The 15,059-nt window shown below is 48.8% G+C and overlaps 4 protein-coding genes; all 4 read left to right on the forward strand.

Annotated features, from left to right (window-relative positions):
- Window positions 1–735: 735 nt before the first annotated feature.
- Window positions 736–2,912, forward strand: RCC_08473 (related to Versicolorin B synthase; the record flags this gene model as incomplete). XM_023773724.1 has 5 exons in its annotated part: window positions 736–1,866; window positions 1,926–2,291; window positions 2,356–2,501; window positions 2,566–2,664; window positions 2,747–2,912. 5 exons carry the CDS (start codon window positions 736–738, stop codon window positions 2,910–2,912), a joined length of 1,908 nt encoding a protein of 635 aa, XP_023629492.1.
- A 2,271-nt stretch (window positions 2,913–5,183) lies between these two features.
- On the forward strand, window positions 5,184–6,183 carry RCC_08474 (uncharacterized protein; the record flags this gene model as incomplete). XM_023773725.1 has 4 exons in its annotated part: window positions 5,184–5,251; window positions 5,305–5,334; window positions 5,399–6,078; window positions 6,134–6,183. The coding sequence occupies 4 exons, from the start codon at window positions 5,184–5,186 to the stop codon at window positions 6,181–6,183; spliced, it is 828 nt and encodes a 275-aa protein (XP_023629493.1).
- A 3,329-nt stretch (window positions 6,184–9,512) lies between these two features.
- Window positions 9,513–11,121, forward strand: RCC_08477 (uncharacterized protein; the record flags this gene model as incomplete). XM_023773726.1 has 3 exons in its annotated part: window positions 9,513–9,549; window positions 9,604–10,656; window positions 10,709–11,121. 3 exons carry the CDS (start codon window positions 9,513–9,515, stop codon window positions 11,119–11,121), a joined length of 1,503 nt encoding a protein of 500 aa, XP_023629494.1.
- Window positions 11,122–12,600: 1,479 nt separating this feature from the next.
- On the forward strand, window positions 12,601–14,347 carry RCC_08478 (uncharacterized protein; the record flags this gene model as incomplete). XM_023773727.1 has 5 exons in its annotated part: window positions 12,601–12,742; window positions 12,819–13,049; window positions 13,135–13,485; window positions 13,558–13,683; window positions 13,776–14,347. The coding sequence occupies 5 exons, from the start codon at window positions 12,601–12,603 to the stop codon at window positions 14,345–14,347; spliced, it is 1,422 nt and encodes a 473-aa protein (XP_023629495.1).
- Between the last annotated feature and the right edge of the window lie 712 nt (window positions 14,348–15,059).

Consider the following 15,059-nt stretch of genomic DNA (forward strand, 5'->3'; position numbering starts at 1 on the left):
GTCATAAGTAATGAAAGCTTCGGGCATCTTGAAATTCAGACCACAAAGCTGCGGTCGATCGAATCTTCTGAACCCGACTCCAGGGTAGGTCTTGGAGCTCCTAGGCGGTAATGAAGATACCGTTGACGACACGCTTACTCAGTTGAAGGTCTGCGCCTTGGAAGATTACTGAGCCTGGCTCTTTGCTGTCCAAGGGAGTATCGTCCCCCTCGTACATGAGTATAGGGGCTCCGGTCAGCCCACCGGGGCTCGTACCGAATACGATAATGTCAGCGTTGGCAATGCAATCGTCAGCATTGCCAACGACATCCCTATGTCCTGTAAATTTCCCCAGTATCGGATCGAATGCAATGATGCCACCAATGTCGTCGAAAGCGAAGGATCAGTGCGATCCAAAGCCAAGGGCCACGAGGATGGCTTTGAGTACTTTTTTCCAAGCCTCTCACCCCCTCATCCCAGTCTTCGGGAGCCACGGAGATCAGTTCACGGGGTGATGCTGGCTCATCTTACCCACGCTACATCAGATCATCGGCTTTGGCCTCGATAGGAGGCACATGAAAGGATGCAACATGCTACAACGCCTCGTTCGCCAAGAAACTTTACACCGAAGGCTGTGCATGATGTATATATACATACATACAAACGCTCCTGTACCTCCGAACAACGCACAATCGTTGATGCAGCGCCCATCATTCTGATTTGCAACGGATAATCGCTCTGTTACATCTCGTTACCATGCTACCCCCTCCAGCAATACTCATTGGGGCCCTTGGGTTCGCCCATTTCGCTGTTGCTAGCGACCCGCCTGACTTTTCCACCTACCAATACCCCAACGCCCCCAAAATCCAATTTGAACCAGAGTACGACTTTTGTATTGTCGGTGGAGGGACAGCTGGCYTTGTTCTCGCCAATCGTCTCACGGAGAGCGGTAAACACAATGTCATTGTCCTCGAAGCAGGACCTTCCCCGGAAGCCGTGGCATCTTCCAGGTCCACCGGAGGACACTCTTTCGGACTCAACGGTGCGAAGAGCTTGATAGACTACAACTTTGACACTGTTCCCCAGAAGGGTTTGAAGAATCGAACTCTTACCTACCATCGTGGACGAGCACTGGGAGGTAGTAGTGCCACCAATGGCCTCTTCTACGGTATGGGAAGCTCCACCGTCTACGATTCATGGGAGACCGATGGGAACCCTGGCTGGAACTGGTCGACCATTCAAGCGGCTGCTAAGCAAGGTACTGTCTTTGTCGGCAACCCAGACAACACCAACGACCCCACTGGTATGACCTGGGATCCAGCAAACTACGGCACCGAAGGCCCTCTCAAGATTGGGTTCCAGGGCCACGTCTCCGCCTCTATTCCATCGTTTATGAACGCCACCAGCGCCATCGGACTTTCCAWCGTCAACGACCAGAACGGAGGATCACCCGTGGGCGTCAAGCAGGGAACCATGATCATAGACGAGAACTATCAACGCAGTTCATCCTACGACTCATACTACCAGGCAGCCAAACATCGTCAAAATCTCAACGTTCGAGAACGGGCCATTGTTACGCAGGTCATTTTCGACGAGGACACTATCGGAACTGATGAAGTACACGCTGTTGGTGTCTCCTTTATGGATTCCGGCATCTTTCACAACATCTCATGCTCGAAAGAGGTCATCATCTCCGCTGGAGCCTTCCACAGCCCTCATATCCTCAAATTATCTGGAGTTGGCCCGCGGGAAGAGCTGGAAAAGAATGGTGTTCCGGTCGTGGTGGAGAACGAGAATGTTGGACACCACATGCAAGATCACACGTCGTTTAGTGTCATCTACTCCGTCAAGCCGGAATTCGCGGACATCGCCAGTAACACGAGAATGGTAAGATTTGTTCATCCCCTTCCGTACGTGCTTCGCTGACATGCCTTGTGATTTTCTAGTTCACGGACCTCACCGTCTTGTCGGAGCAACAACGTCTCTTCTACAGTGCCTCCAATTCCAAGGAAAAGTCTCGCAGCAAATGGTCCGATCCATCTGGATGTACAAACGCCTTCCAGCACATCGCCTCAGAGGAGCTCGAAAGGATGGGCGCTGGGGATATCCTGAAAGCCGGCTGGGCCGATCAAGCCCACAATGAAATCCTCTACGAAGCGGTCTGGTATCCTCTAGCCAACACCAAATATGGAGCTCCTCAGGCGAACACTTCGTACATCTCACTCACAGTCTCCAATTTGGCCGCGTTGTCCAAGGGAAGTGTCAAGATCGATGGCAAGTCCGGGCTGGGTGATCCGGTGATTGATCCGAACGTGAGTCTTTCTGCAAATTTATGAGGAGTTTTCAAATTGCTGACATGGTCGTTCCATCTACTAGTACCTCCACGAGACTGCCGATCAAGTCRTGGCAGTCGAAGGTGTCAAGTACCTTCGCAAAATCGCTCAACACCCATCTTGGCAGCAGTGGATCACTGAAGAGGCGGCACCTGGGATAGAAGTCCAGAGTGATGAAGATATTCTCGAGCAAGTCTCCCCTCCCACTCGTATCGTCATCCATCTCCATTACTGACGAGAACCTGCATCGCAGCTATGCCAGGACAACTATGATCCCCAATTGGCACGCATCGAGTACCTGCCGCATGCTTCCCAAAGAAAAGGGCGGCGTGGTCGACTCTCATCTTCGAGTGTGAGTTCCCACCTCATTCCCCATTCTTGAGGAATTCTGCTTTGAAGATGCGTGAAACTGACGAGAAGCGATGTTCATCTAGGTATGGCACCAAAGGCCTTCGAGTTTGCGATGTTTCAACTTTTGGCCGTCTGCCGGACGTGAACTTGGTGGGCCCGGTCTTTGCAGTCGCTGAGCGGGGTGCCCAGATCATCAGGGAAGAATATGATGATCGGTCTCCTCCTGCCGCGCGCACACGCAGGGTTTAATTGTGAACTTTGGGTTAGTGTTCTATGGAGGCCATAGACACTTTCCATGACAGTAACTTACTGTCAAGGTGTAATCATCTCAAAAATTTGAAATTGCTGAGAATTGCCAAGAATTGAGCTTTGGAGTTACCCCGATTGCCCCCGATAGGCACAATATATCCTGGCACCACCTCCCTCCCCATCTGAGAGACCTCGCACTTTTGAAAGTGTTCCATATATCCAGCAGCAGAGTAGACAGTATTCCAATTGTAATATCCACGTCTCTCATCTCGAGGTCCGAGGCGACATGCTTGGCATGACACTCCCCAATCAAACTTCCCAGTTTTTCGATCCAGAAAGGGAAGTCTTATCATAGCCATAAAGCGATGTGAGTTCTGCCCATGGCGGTCGAGCTTTTGCAGTGACTGATGTGAAACAGGAGGCTGGGGAAGCTGTGCTGGCTGGGGAACACGCCTCCTCCCCAGTGGCCTTGTTCCTGGATACAAGGCATCGGGGTCCTCTTTCTGCATAGACCCAGCTGCAGCTGCCGGGAGTATGCGCACTAACGATATTCGCCTTTGATATCTTCTTTCACTTTCGGTGTATTGCCCCGGTATGCTCAATAACGTCGGCAACGTGCGCATGCTCTTCGAACTCAGACCGAATTCCTTCTTGGCTGAAGATGCTGTAATGGACAACAAGTCATCAGAATAGGTTACGCATGTGACGCAGTGACGATGACCGGTAAATATGTCAAGGWATGGTCCGAATTGCCCACAACTGAGACAGGCTWGCGTGCAGAGTGCGTCGAAGATATCTTGCGCCGTAAAGTGAATCGCCATACGCGTGGAGAGCAAGGCGCGTAATGCATCGGGGGAGTGCTTGATTATTGCGTGGTATGGTTGGAAACTGTCAACCAGAGCACGAGCGCGCCAACTAATGGCTCTGGAATTCGTCAGACTCTGCAAGTCAAGCATATTGAAGACCGAATGGATGATCTCGATTGGAAGGACTTCGAAATCCCCGATGCTAGAAGGAGAAGCAGTTTGCTGGAGTCGGCCATTGTCGAGTGGGCAATGTTTTTGGAGAGATTGAAGTTGAATCGTCATTCGGCTCAGTTCAGGGCGCGACCAGGTCAAAAGTCGAAATTCGTCCGTACTCAAGCTTGGAGGCGAAGCCATATATGTATAGTAGATTTCAAGGAGGTGTCGGATCTGTAGTGTGATGGAGATCTGTTGATCGAGGTGAATGAAGTGAATCTAGGTGGAGATCGCGGAGCGCGCGACTTTCGTGATAAGGGCGACAGCGGAGGGAACTCCGGGTGGGGTAAACACGAAGCCGTTGCGAGCGTTATAGTTTATAACGTATAGCTAAACCTTATTCTTATAATTTACCTATATATATATATATATATATATTATTTTAGCATAATAAGTATAAAACTTACTTAGTAAACTATTATTTATATATCTAGTCCCTTCTTTATTACTTATATTATTAGTAATAAAGCTAGGAATAGTAGAGAAGCACTTAGCGCTATATTATCTTATTAACTATCTAGTTTAATCTAGCGTAGTTATTATATTATTAGTTATATATACTTCTTACTTTTTAATATATTCGATTAGAAGCTTATAATTCAAGTAGAATACGTTATAGACGTCTACTATAAGTAGCTAAGTACTAGTATTCGAGTAGTCTTAAGATATAAGTACTATTTACTTAGTATCTAGTTTCTCTCTACTATTTCTAATAACGTTAGTAATTTTATAATAATCGTGTCTATTAATAGCTCTATATAAGAGAATTGAAATACGTGTTAGACTATTAATTTATAATAGATTAATGTTATATAGTCGCGTAATAAATACATAAGGGTTAGAAGCGATAATAATAAGAGCACGCTAAAGGTTTCGACTTTAGCCTCCGCGGAGTAGGTACCCTTAGAAATCGCTTGGTACTCTTCTAGATTTTAATCAACTCCTTAACAACAGCCTCGAATGGATTTCGAATGTCGCTCGTTGTGCGGCAATGCGGCCCACTACAGCTCATCACAGCTGCAACTGTGACGTACCACGGTACCACACATAAACTCTCCATCGTTGGCGCATACTCTAATCAGGCTTGAATCTGCAGATTAGGGCGTCTTTATGCTAACTACCCAGAGCTATACTCGCAGCATACAAGAGCTCGCGGCCAGGCAACCATAGGCCGGACACACCAACACGAACGACCATCCCCAAGCCCAGGGTCAAAGTATTCAGCAGCAAAGGGCAGAATCTGCGATCAGTGATGATGACCTCAGGAAGCTTGGAAGGAGATGTTTACCTGCTGGCCAGGAATGCACCAGAGTCTGCCAGGTATATCTACAGACCAATGTTATGCACGACCCGTCGCTGACAAGAGTATCTAGGCTTGTTGAGCAACACCGGATGGCTACAGAGTATGCGGAGATTCCCAAGTCCCAAGACCGAAGCTTAGGACAGCATATATTGACAGCTATGCAGGCTCTATGGCCAGCTCATTCATCCCACGATAATGCCGCATCTCCCTCAGAGGCCCAAAATCGCCGACGTTGCATGCGGAACCGGTGTCTGGGCTTTACATGCCGCACAGATACTCCCAGAGGCGCAACTAGTAGCCTTTGATCTTTCCTCGGCACAATTTCCATCTTCCAAGCCCGAGGGAAACGTTACCTTTGAGGTGGCAGACGCCAAGCAACCATTCACAGAATCTTTTCATGGCACATTTGACCTCGTGCACATCCGTGCCCTGTTCGCAGCCATGCACCCGCCAGACTGGGAAGTGGTGATGCAGAATATCGTCCAGTTGCTCAAGCCGGGCGGTGTTGTTCAGTGGGAAGAAGCTGATAACACTGTGCGCTGCCTGCGAGGATCAAAGGAGTTTCAGCGCTACAATGGCATTCCCCTAGTTCTGGCCAAATTTGGGGAGGCCATGGGAGACAGACGATCAAGCATGATGAGAGAATTGCCAGCTGCCGCTTCAACCACAGGCTTGAAAGACATTGATATTGATGTCTCGTCAACTGACCGCATTCCCGAATTCAGGGTTGACATGACCCGCCAATATTTGATGGCGATAACTGGATGGGCCGAGAAGGCGGCTGTTTGGAAACCGGAGGAGCTGGCAAAGGTGAGAGAAGATGTTGAGGACGACATTAAACGCGGTGAGTCAGGTCAATCGGGGCAAGAAGGAGGATGTGCTAATGACAAGATGCACAGGCGCTTACTGCCGCTTGGATACGATCATTGTTGTCGGTAAGAAGCCGTGAGCGGAAGCATGGAAAGACAGAGCTGTCGATGTGAGGATTATTCATCGGGGCAAGACATCCTCAGTGAAGCCAGCAACATCCTAAGGCCTCGCTCTCTGCATGCTCGACGATTCTAGGCCTTCTAGAACCCTTGCTAGTAGCAGAGTTGCTTATTAATCAACCGAGAGAGCATTTCAGAGCGCTGGTCTTGTTGATGACTTCTCATTTCGACAGCTCTGTGGAAACATGTCAACTATTGCACTCCCGCCGTGCAATTTCCACGTTATGGTTAAAGAGCACTTGAGACTATTATCATCTCAGCATCATCATTCATTTCATCATGCCAACATATTCCATGCATGGCTATTTGAGGGTATCTTGCCATTCATCCAACTCAATTCTCCATCTGCTTTGAGCCGTCAGCTTCCCGACGCATGCTCGATACATCCACAGTATCCTCGACGTATATGTCGCCCGGACTATGCTTTGAGTCGAAAGCTTTGCCCTTCAATGCATGTAAATCATGCATCGCGTACGCCTCATTGGAACCGATGGAGTCGTTGTGGGTAGGGTCATCTGGCTGCGGGTTGTTTTGCTTCGCTTTTGCTGAACCCCTGTCGCTACTGCTGCGGGAGACAAGGGATATCACGCTTCGCGCTGCCTTGACAAGGAATTGAGGGTCGGTGCGCAATGCAGCGGAGCCGATGACTGAGCGAATGGTAAGCAAGTGGCTTGAATAGTTGGGCACTTGGGATGTCTACTTGGAAGGTTGATTGCCACAATTGCAATGCCGCATTCGAGGGTGAAGAAGAAGAAGGTCCGTGACTGGAAATCTGTATCGTGTTGTCAGTACTGAACAAGTCAGGAGGGATCGCAGTACGTACATTGGGCACCATCGTCGGTGAAATGAGACCATCCAACTGGAGTCTTGGTTAGCGAAGTTTCTGCAAGCATACCGTCGGTATTACTCACCCGCGAAGAGTTCCGCCCAGATCACCAGCCGAGCGATTGAGGCTCCAAGAGCACTGGAGGACGTCAGCGCAGTCTATAGGGAGAGGAAGGGTTGAATTACACAGCGCCGAGGAGAAAAACCGCCCCGATGGAGAGCTGGGTCTTCGGAGTGGCATGCAGTCGGAGTACCTTCGATCGGGTCAATTCAAGTTCACCTCAAGTGCTCAAGAAGGCCATACCGGATACAACGGCAACGCAAGCACCCACAAATCCAGCACCACGTCCGAGACAGACACAGCATAGAGATAAGTCCACAAGTTGCTGCAGTACTTGTCATGGTATTTCACATTCCACAGGCCGTACCAGTGTCCTTCACAGGACAATCCAAAAAGGATCAAGAAAGCCACGATCCAGATCGCGAGCAGCACAATCGATGCGACAACAATCTTGATGTAGAGAGAGGCTTTGGTGCCGCGGACGTGGAAGATGCGGTAGTACAGGAAGCAGGCGCTGAGCTTCGTGCATCCCAAGCAGAAGATGTTGAGGAAGCCCAGGGAAACTTGTAGCTGATGAGAGATGTGTTAGCCGGAGGCGAAGATGGCAAGATTTCCAGAGCTGTCGATATGAGAATTTGTCATCAACAGCAGCTCCCTGAACTGCTGCTCCCCCGATAAGTTTACAGGATACTCTGCTAGTTGTTAGGATTCTAGCAGTCCTAGATTTATCGATACTGCAGAGAGCGATGCCTTAGGACATTGTAAGGATGTATAGGGATGTCTTATCCCGATGAATAATTCTCATATCAACAGCTCTGCTTCTTATGACGGACCTTGGCGGCGTAAGGGGTCGTGAGCGCGGCAATTTGAGCCTTGTGGCTGATTTTCAATTGTCCCAGTGCTCCGATGTGCACAACTACAAGATTGGTCACTTATTTGATAGTGCAAGAGATGCGACATTTGCTTACATTCGAACATCAGCGCTGCGATGCCTATGAAAGTAACCTGATTTCCGTCAACGCGGCGCAGAATGATGGGATTCTGACACGCACCCAAGCAATGAAGATCAAGTAGTCATCGGCCCAAAGTCGCATCCTGTTCTTCCGCCGGCAATGTAGTCGAAAGGCCAGCGAGAGCACGGTCAATCCAACCAAGGAGCCCGTGAGAGCCTGGAGGCCCACCGAAGAGTACGACGAGGACATACTGGAGCGCTGTGCGGTATGCAAGAAGGAGGAGTATGACGAGCGATATAGAGGAGGAGATGTGCTGTCGTAAGATGCCATGCGCAGCAAGCAAAGTTTACCGTGCCACGAGCAGACATGTGAGCACACAGAGGGTCCGCGGCTGGTGGCAGCCATGCTCTCACGCATGCTCCAATCCCGCAGGCCGATTCTAGACGGGTATCAAAATCACGCTCTGCTAGCGCTATGTTGAGGGACGATCTGTTGCATCCTTCTCGCAGGACAGGATCAGATCACCTCGGAAGGCTCGTCCAATTCTTTACTGGTCTGCCTGCTGTGGCTTTTCATACGAACCCCGGTCGTGTTGACCAATTGCAACTCCGTATCTGTGGGAAGACTGAACGACACACATGGCGCCAAAAGTCATCGCGGTGGTTTAGTGCTATACAGCGTCTTCGTGTATGAGGCCATCTGGTGCTCGAGCCGCTAAAATCCTTCGGAGTCAAATTGATCAATCCTATTGATGGGCGGAAGGGACGGCAATTCGATGCTCGGAAAGGATGAACGATCAGCATGGCTGTGCAGACTCGGTGCGAATGAGGCATGAAGTTTGGCATCTTAGCTTCACGCTTGATGTCAAGCTGGTATGTAGATCATCTTGTGGGGCCATTCTTGGGGCAAAAGAACGAGTACATTCAACTTTCCATACCACAATCGTTACCGAGTTAAGTACTAACCAAACGATTACATAGTTCAATATGCTAGAAGAGAAGAAACGAAACAGGGGCAAGGGGAATAAAGTCGGTGCCAAGAGCCCTAAAAAGGAGAAATCGCAAAACGTTAATTATTAATAAGAGCAGTGCCCCGTTCTGCTCTCTCGGTCAATTAACGGGCTACTCTACTAGTAGTAAGGATTCTAGTAGGCCTAGATTCGTCGAGACTATAGAGAGCGAGGCCTTATGATATAAGTAAGGATCCCGAGAAGGTCTTACTCCGACGTACTCGGATATTATTACTATATAGCTAGCTTAGGGCGGAGACGAAGGTTTGTTATGTAATTGGCTACGGCCGTCACTCGTGCCGCATCCGAGGCAGGGAAGTCGTCTCCATACATGTACTTGGTACATGTAACCCAAGGTCCTTCAATTTGATGAATACAACCATCTCATGATGCTTCTYAGACAAAAAGGGGCTGTCGTTCTTCCTCACAAGCCCCGCAAACATGGCTGTACGCTGGAAGATGCCCAACAAGTCACTAGGTGAGAGTCACTCCTCGTGCGCAAGCATCTATTCCCTGCTGACATTTTGTGTAGTGCGATACTCAGCTGAAAACCCACCCACGGTCTCTAATTGCATGACATTGTCCACCCGACAAGAGCGGCCAGGCGCCTTTCATGCTGTTGTTCAAGTACCTCAACGAACTCATGTTGGTACATTAATGGTAGCTGTCGACCAAGCTTCGCTCATTATCCCCGACGAATACAAAGACAGTTCCGCGAAACCCTACGCCCTTATTGATTTCGACAAATCGCAAGTACGGGTTGACTCATCATACTCTGGTAGCCTGGAAAACCCGAAATGGTCCGGATTTCCACGATTAATCACGAAGTTTATGGTGGCCAAAGTTGCGGATTTGACGATCCATCTTTATATTCCAACCGCAAGCGATGATCAGGATATCCTACTTGGATATGTGAGACTGCTACCGGATTTTGAAGCCAATGATGAAGAGCGGCAGTTCACCTTCCGCTTGTTGGACCTGCACAGGGGTGGAACTATCCGAGTAGGAGCAGAGTACCTGCCCTCAAAGACAGAGTCTGGAGCGCGTCAAGTGTGGTTGAAACAGCCGTCCACGGATTACGAGGGGTTACATGTTAGGACTTACGCATTGCAGGACATGAATATCGATCGAGTCTATGCGGCCAAGAGGTTTTGCAAGAGAGAAGCTCAAAGTCCAGCATGGTATGCTCAGTTCATCCGCAAAGTGGACCACCCTTTCATCGCACCTCTACTGTTTACCGTGGAGACATCCGACGAGATATACCTCTTGTCACCCCTAATTTGTGGTGGACACCTTTATCATTATCTGCAGATGGACGGCGGTTTTGAGCTAGAGAGGGCGACGCACTATGCGGCAGAGATCGTCTCTGCTTTGGCATATGTGCAGAGTCTCGACATTATGTTCCAATACTGTGGACGTTTACAGCCCTCAAATCTGCGTTTAGACGTCGTAGGGCACATCATGATCTGCGACTTTGAGCTCCACATAGGGTACCATGAGCTGGTCCCGAATCAAGAAGATATGCAATGGAATGCTTATCCGTCGCCAGAACTACTTCTGGGCCTACCAACAACGAAAACCACAGGTACGAATTGCTCCGAGATCAAGCGAACGAGCAGATGCTGACCTCGACTCAGACTGGTGGACCTTGGGTTCGATTCTCTTCAAAATGCTACTTGGAGTACCTCCCTTCGTTGAAAAAAATCGCCAAGCTGCACATTCGAGAATACTGGCCAATAAACCCTTACTTTTCCCGGAGCCAAACAGTCTGACAGCGGAGGCCAAAGATATTCTTCGTCGGCTTCTCTGCGCACCTCAACAACGGTTGGGATTGAACGGAACCTGGGAAATCGAGGAACATCCTTTCTTCCGTAGAATCGATTGGGGTCGCTTGAGAGGACGCGAATACACGCCTGCTTTCAAGCCAAGCGACGAGGGTCCAGCTATGATATTCTCCACTAAGCAAACGGAAAAAGAGCGTCGATTGATGGATTGGCAGTTTGCCCTTTGGGGGATGACAATAGAACGGAAACCCCTTCCACGCGGATAAATCCTGGCCCGTAGCGTAAGATGGCGGAACTTCGAGCTCGCAAGAATGCTGCTTGTGGCGGGAGGCGAGCTTCTATGTGGAGATTTATCATTTGTCTAATTCTACAGCGATATCCCTGGCTGCTCTCAGCGAAATCAGTGGTAGTATTGTGTTTGTGCGATGAGGCTGGAGCGAGCATGAAGAGATGGTTGATCACTTATGCGTACAGGTGTCAGTCCTGCTCAACCTTTCCCAAAGGACCACAAGACAAGACTTTTGACAAGAGTAGCCGGATCCAGCTTTCTGCGAGATTAGGAACGGGGTGCATAGAGCATGTAGGCTACTGTCGGAATACTCACTCGATCGACGCCGAGAAGGATAAGATGTATAGATGTGACCTCTTCCTTTCTTGATGGCTGCATCGGAATCGATCCACGAGACCACGGCACTCGCAAGTTCCTTCTTACAAACACTGTAACACAGCACGAACGACGGTTGGAAGCACGTAATACTTGGTCATTGTCTGATYTTGCGTTGAAGTTTCGCACGCATATCACTCTCATGCTCTTCTACCATCAAACGTGGGCTTTACTTCYCAGCCAATGTGCGACAAAGAAAGTCAGCGATCCCTCCTCCCTACAATCTAGCATCGACAGTGCTACTAGATGCTATCACTGTCGTTGTGGAATGCCAAAGCATCGGGAAATACTGCCGGAAGCTTTTCGCATTGGCGTAAGCCTTCTTGAACCCTTCAATCTTTTCATTGGTGTATACTGGGCGACTTCTCTGGCCTAGTGAACCATGTAATCGTTTGATCAGTACTCAGGCGGGTGACGATCTGGGAGTCCCAAATGTTGAATGTCTTCTTTCGTCTAGTTTTGGATTACAAGTGGGCAAACGGACCGAGAAGGAGGCACGTCAGGTAGATACCGGGTACTCATCTAGAGCAGAAACATATGTGCGGGCACGTTTGGTATGTCCAACGGTAAGAGCGGAGCGAGGCTCTTTTTTGTTCTTTAGAAGGAGACGAAGGAGTATTTGCTTGTTGCGGATGTGTATCAGTCAATGCTAAAGGGCTAAAATGGTTATAGCCTCGTTGGATCTAAGTTTAGCTCAGCTTCAGCCCCCAGGATCGCCTTGGCGGCGCTAGCCCTGGCGTCTATATATTAGTAGGGGCTTGGCAGGAGAGCCCACTTTTGATTGGCTGTAGACCTAATCACGCTTGCCCCTAGACAGTCCGTAGGCGAGCGTACGATCCTTCTGTTAGACAACACTCTGCCGAACCATACGGAYTGATTTCACCACCAACAGCATGAGACTATCGAGATTCATCCGTCGGGCAGTGCTAGACAATCCTTCATGCCATGCCAGGCCAGACTCCAAGCTTCATGTACATACATATATCTATACATGTAGCCAATTCTGTCTGTCTTGCTACACGACCATCTCAATCGACACTACCACAACGACTCCTCCTCACAGCATTCATTGTTAAGCAATATGGTGTCACGAATGTCGAGCCTCGCCTTTGACGCGCTCACGCTTTGCTTTTTATTTTTTGCAGTGCTCAGCAACGCATCCGATACCCCACCTGGTCACCCTCACGCCAGACGTGATCAACTCGAACGTCGCACTTTCTTCAGTAAGACAAAATCTCTCGAGCCTCCCAATGTTCTCTGGTTGATACCTCGTCGATATATACTAACGACTCTAAACAGCCGAGACACCCGACAACACCAACTTCGACGACCATCAAGCCACCCCCTTTACGGAATTCCGCGGCTGCACAGCCGACCAAAAGCGGGACATCACCCAAAGCTGGTGGGACGTTGTCAATCTAGTCAGAATACCAGTTGCTACCAACTTCAACGATCCACCGGGGGAGTTGGAATCCCGCGTCTTTGGCTTTGATGTGCACGAACGAGAGGGTGCCGGCGATTTCATTCACAGTCAGTCATCTACCACGTCCCCAGTTTTCTGGTGTGTTCCCATCCTGCACATGGATTTTTTTAACCTTTTTGCTATTGAACACAGTGATCTACGCGAATATCATGCAGCTTTACACCGAAAAGATTTACGGAAAGATTCGCATGAGCTGCGTAGATATCCGCCAAGAACATAGGACTAAACAGGTTACATGTCAGGGTGCTGCTCACCTTGGCTCGACCGGTGGATATGCCTTCTCATACAGTCAGAAGCTCGAAGAGAACACCATCGTCATGTGCCCAGTATTTTTCGGACCAGGACAGGAACTGCTAGAGCCCCTGCTCGCGGAGGTGCGGAGCCGCACCGWATATCAAAGAGACCCGCATCAGATGAATGGCAAGACTAGAACTCTACTTCATGAGATGACGCATTTGGCTTCGATTTCAGAGACGTCGGGAGGTAAGCTATCTACTCTAACTACTCCCTGCTATCATATATGACCATGATGCTAATTGAGATGAAAAACACCAGCGGTCGTGCATGACCAACCACTACGTTTAGAATCCACTCAACCCGATCCAGTGTACGGACCGCGAATGGTACAAATAATGGGGGCGCATAAAATTAAAAATGTGCGAGATCGGACACAATTGAATGGTACGTCGAGGATTGTTACACGTCTTCCGGAACTTGTTGGGTCCGGGTTCCTTCATTTATCCTATGTGCTAACATGCGCCTGTTCTTCGCAGCGGATTCCTACGCCGAATATGCTACATGGAAGTATTTCGAGGCGCTGTTCGGAACGCCCCATGCCGTCGATGTGCCCAGGGAGGAGCAAGAAGCATACGAAGCYGACGAAGAATCTCCTCCAGCTGAAACTGATACACTTGTGTGCGCTCCAACCGACACCAATGGTCCGGTTCTGAGCCGCGCCAACGCCAAAGCTGATATTGATGCATGGTGTGACTCGTTGAACCTCGATTATATCAGCCAGGATGATACGCGCAAAGAGCAGGTCAAGCCATTCGGGAGTGCCACTCCTGGGACGAGCCTTACCGATCTCGTCTACAGCGCCAACTGGGTTCCTGACGTGCAAGGCGAGGGCTGCCCGGAGAGGACTCGAGGCACGGAGCCGAAGCACTGCAAAAAGGCCATGTATGAGGTGCTGGATTCTTGTGTTGGTAAGGATGGGATGGATGATGGGTCGCCGAGGTATAGTGGAAGTCAGCAGGGAGATGAGCAGTGTATAATTTGGAAGATTGAGATTGTTGACAAGGGAGTTCAGAACAGGAAGAGAGGTCAAGGACCTCTTGTGGGTTAGATTATGTGAGAATTAATGACTTGATTGCTTGCCTATCTACGAGTGAATGACAGCCCTATATGTATCCACAAGCTCAATCTCCAGAAGGTTTCACATTACAAATCAAGTGAATGAATCTCTCCAAGTGAATAGATCTCTCCAAGGGAATCTTCTCGAATCTCCAACAGATTAAGAAAGGCTGGCTCTGGATTAGTGGGAGGATAAAAGCGTAAAAGCGGTGGATCGAACAATCAGTTCAAGGTAACATTGTTCATTATACCCAAAAACTAAGATACTAAGAGTCAAATAGTTTGTTAAGTAATAACATGACCCCTATTCCATGCATCTAGCCTAAGTCCTAACCAAACTGAATTGAGCTGATAATGAAGGCGGGGTTTAAGACAGTAGAGCTATCGATATAAGGATCTTATTAGTAGTTAGCCTTTATACGTTATATCCTTAGTAGTTATTGCTCTTATATCTTATTAATAAGATATAAATATAAGGTCTTAGTAGTCCGTATAGTAGTTATTAAATTAATATTATTATAATTAAGTAGTATTACTACTACTACCGTATAAGATAGTGTTATTAGTGCTTCTTAAGCGAATAAACTTGTAAGGGTGTAAAAATGTAGCAATGTATCGACTACCTTCGATTACTCGATTAGAGATAAGACTAATTCTTATAGGTCGATAATACGCGGTACGCGAGGAAGTAGGAGTCGCTTCGC

The sequence above is a fragment of the Ramularia collo-cygni genome (genome assembly GCF_900074925.1).
Source record: "Ramularia collo-cygni strain URUG2 genome assembly, contig: RCC_scaffold14, whole genome shotgun sequence".
Taxonomy (NCBI): Eukaryota; Fungi; Ascomycota; class Dothideomycetes; order Mycosphaerellales; family Mycosphaerellaceae; genus Ramularia; species Ramularia collo-cygni.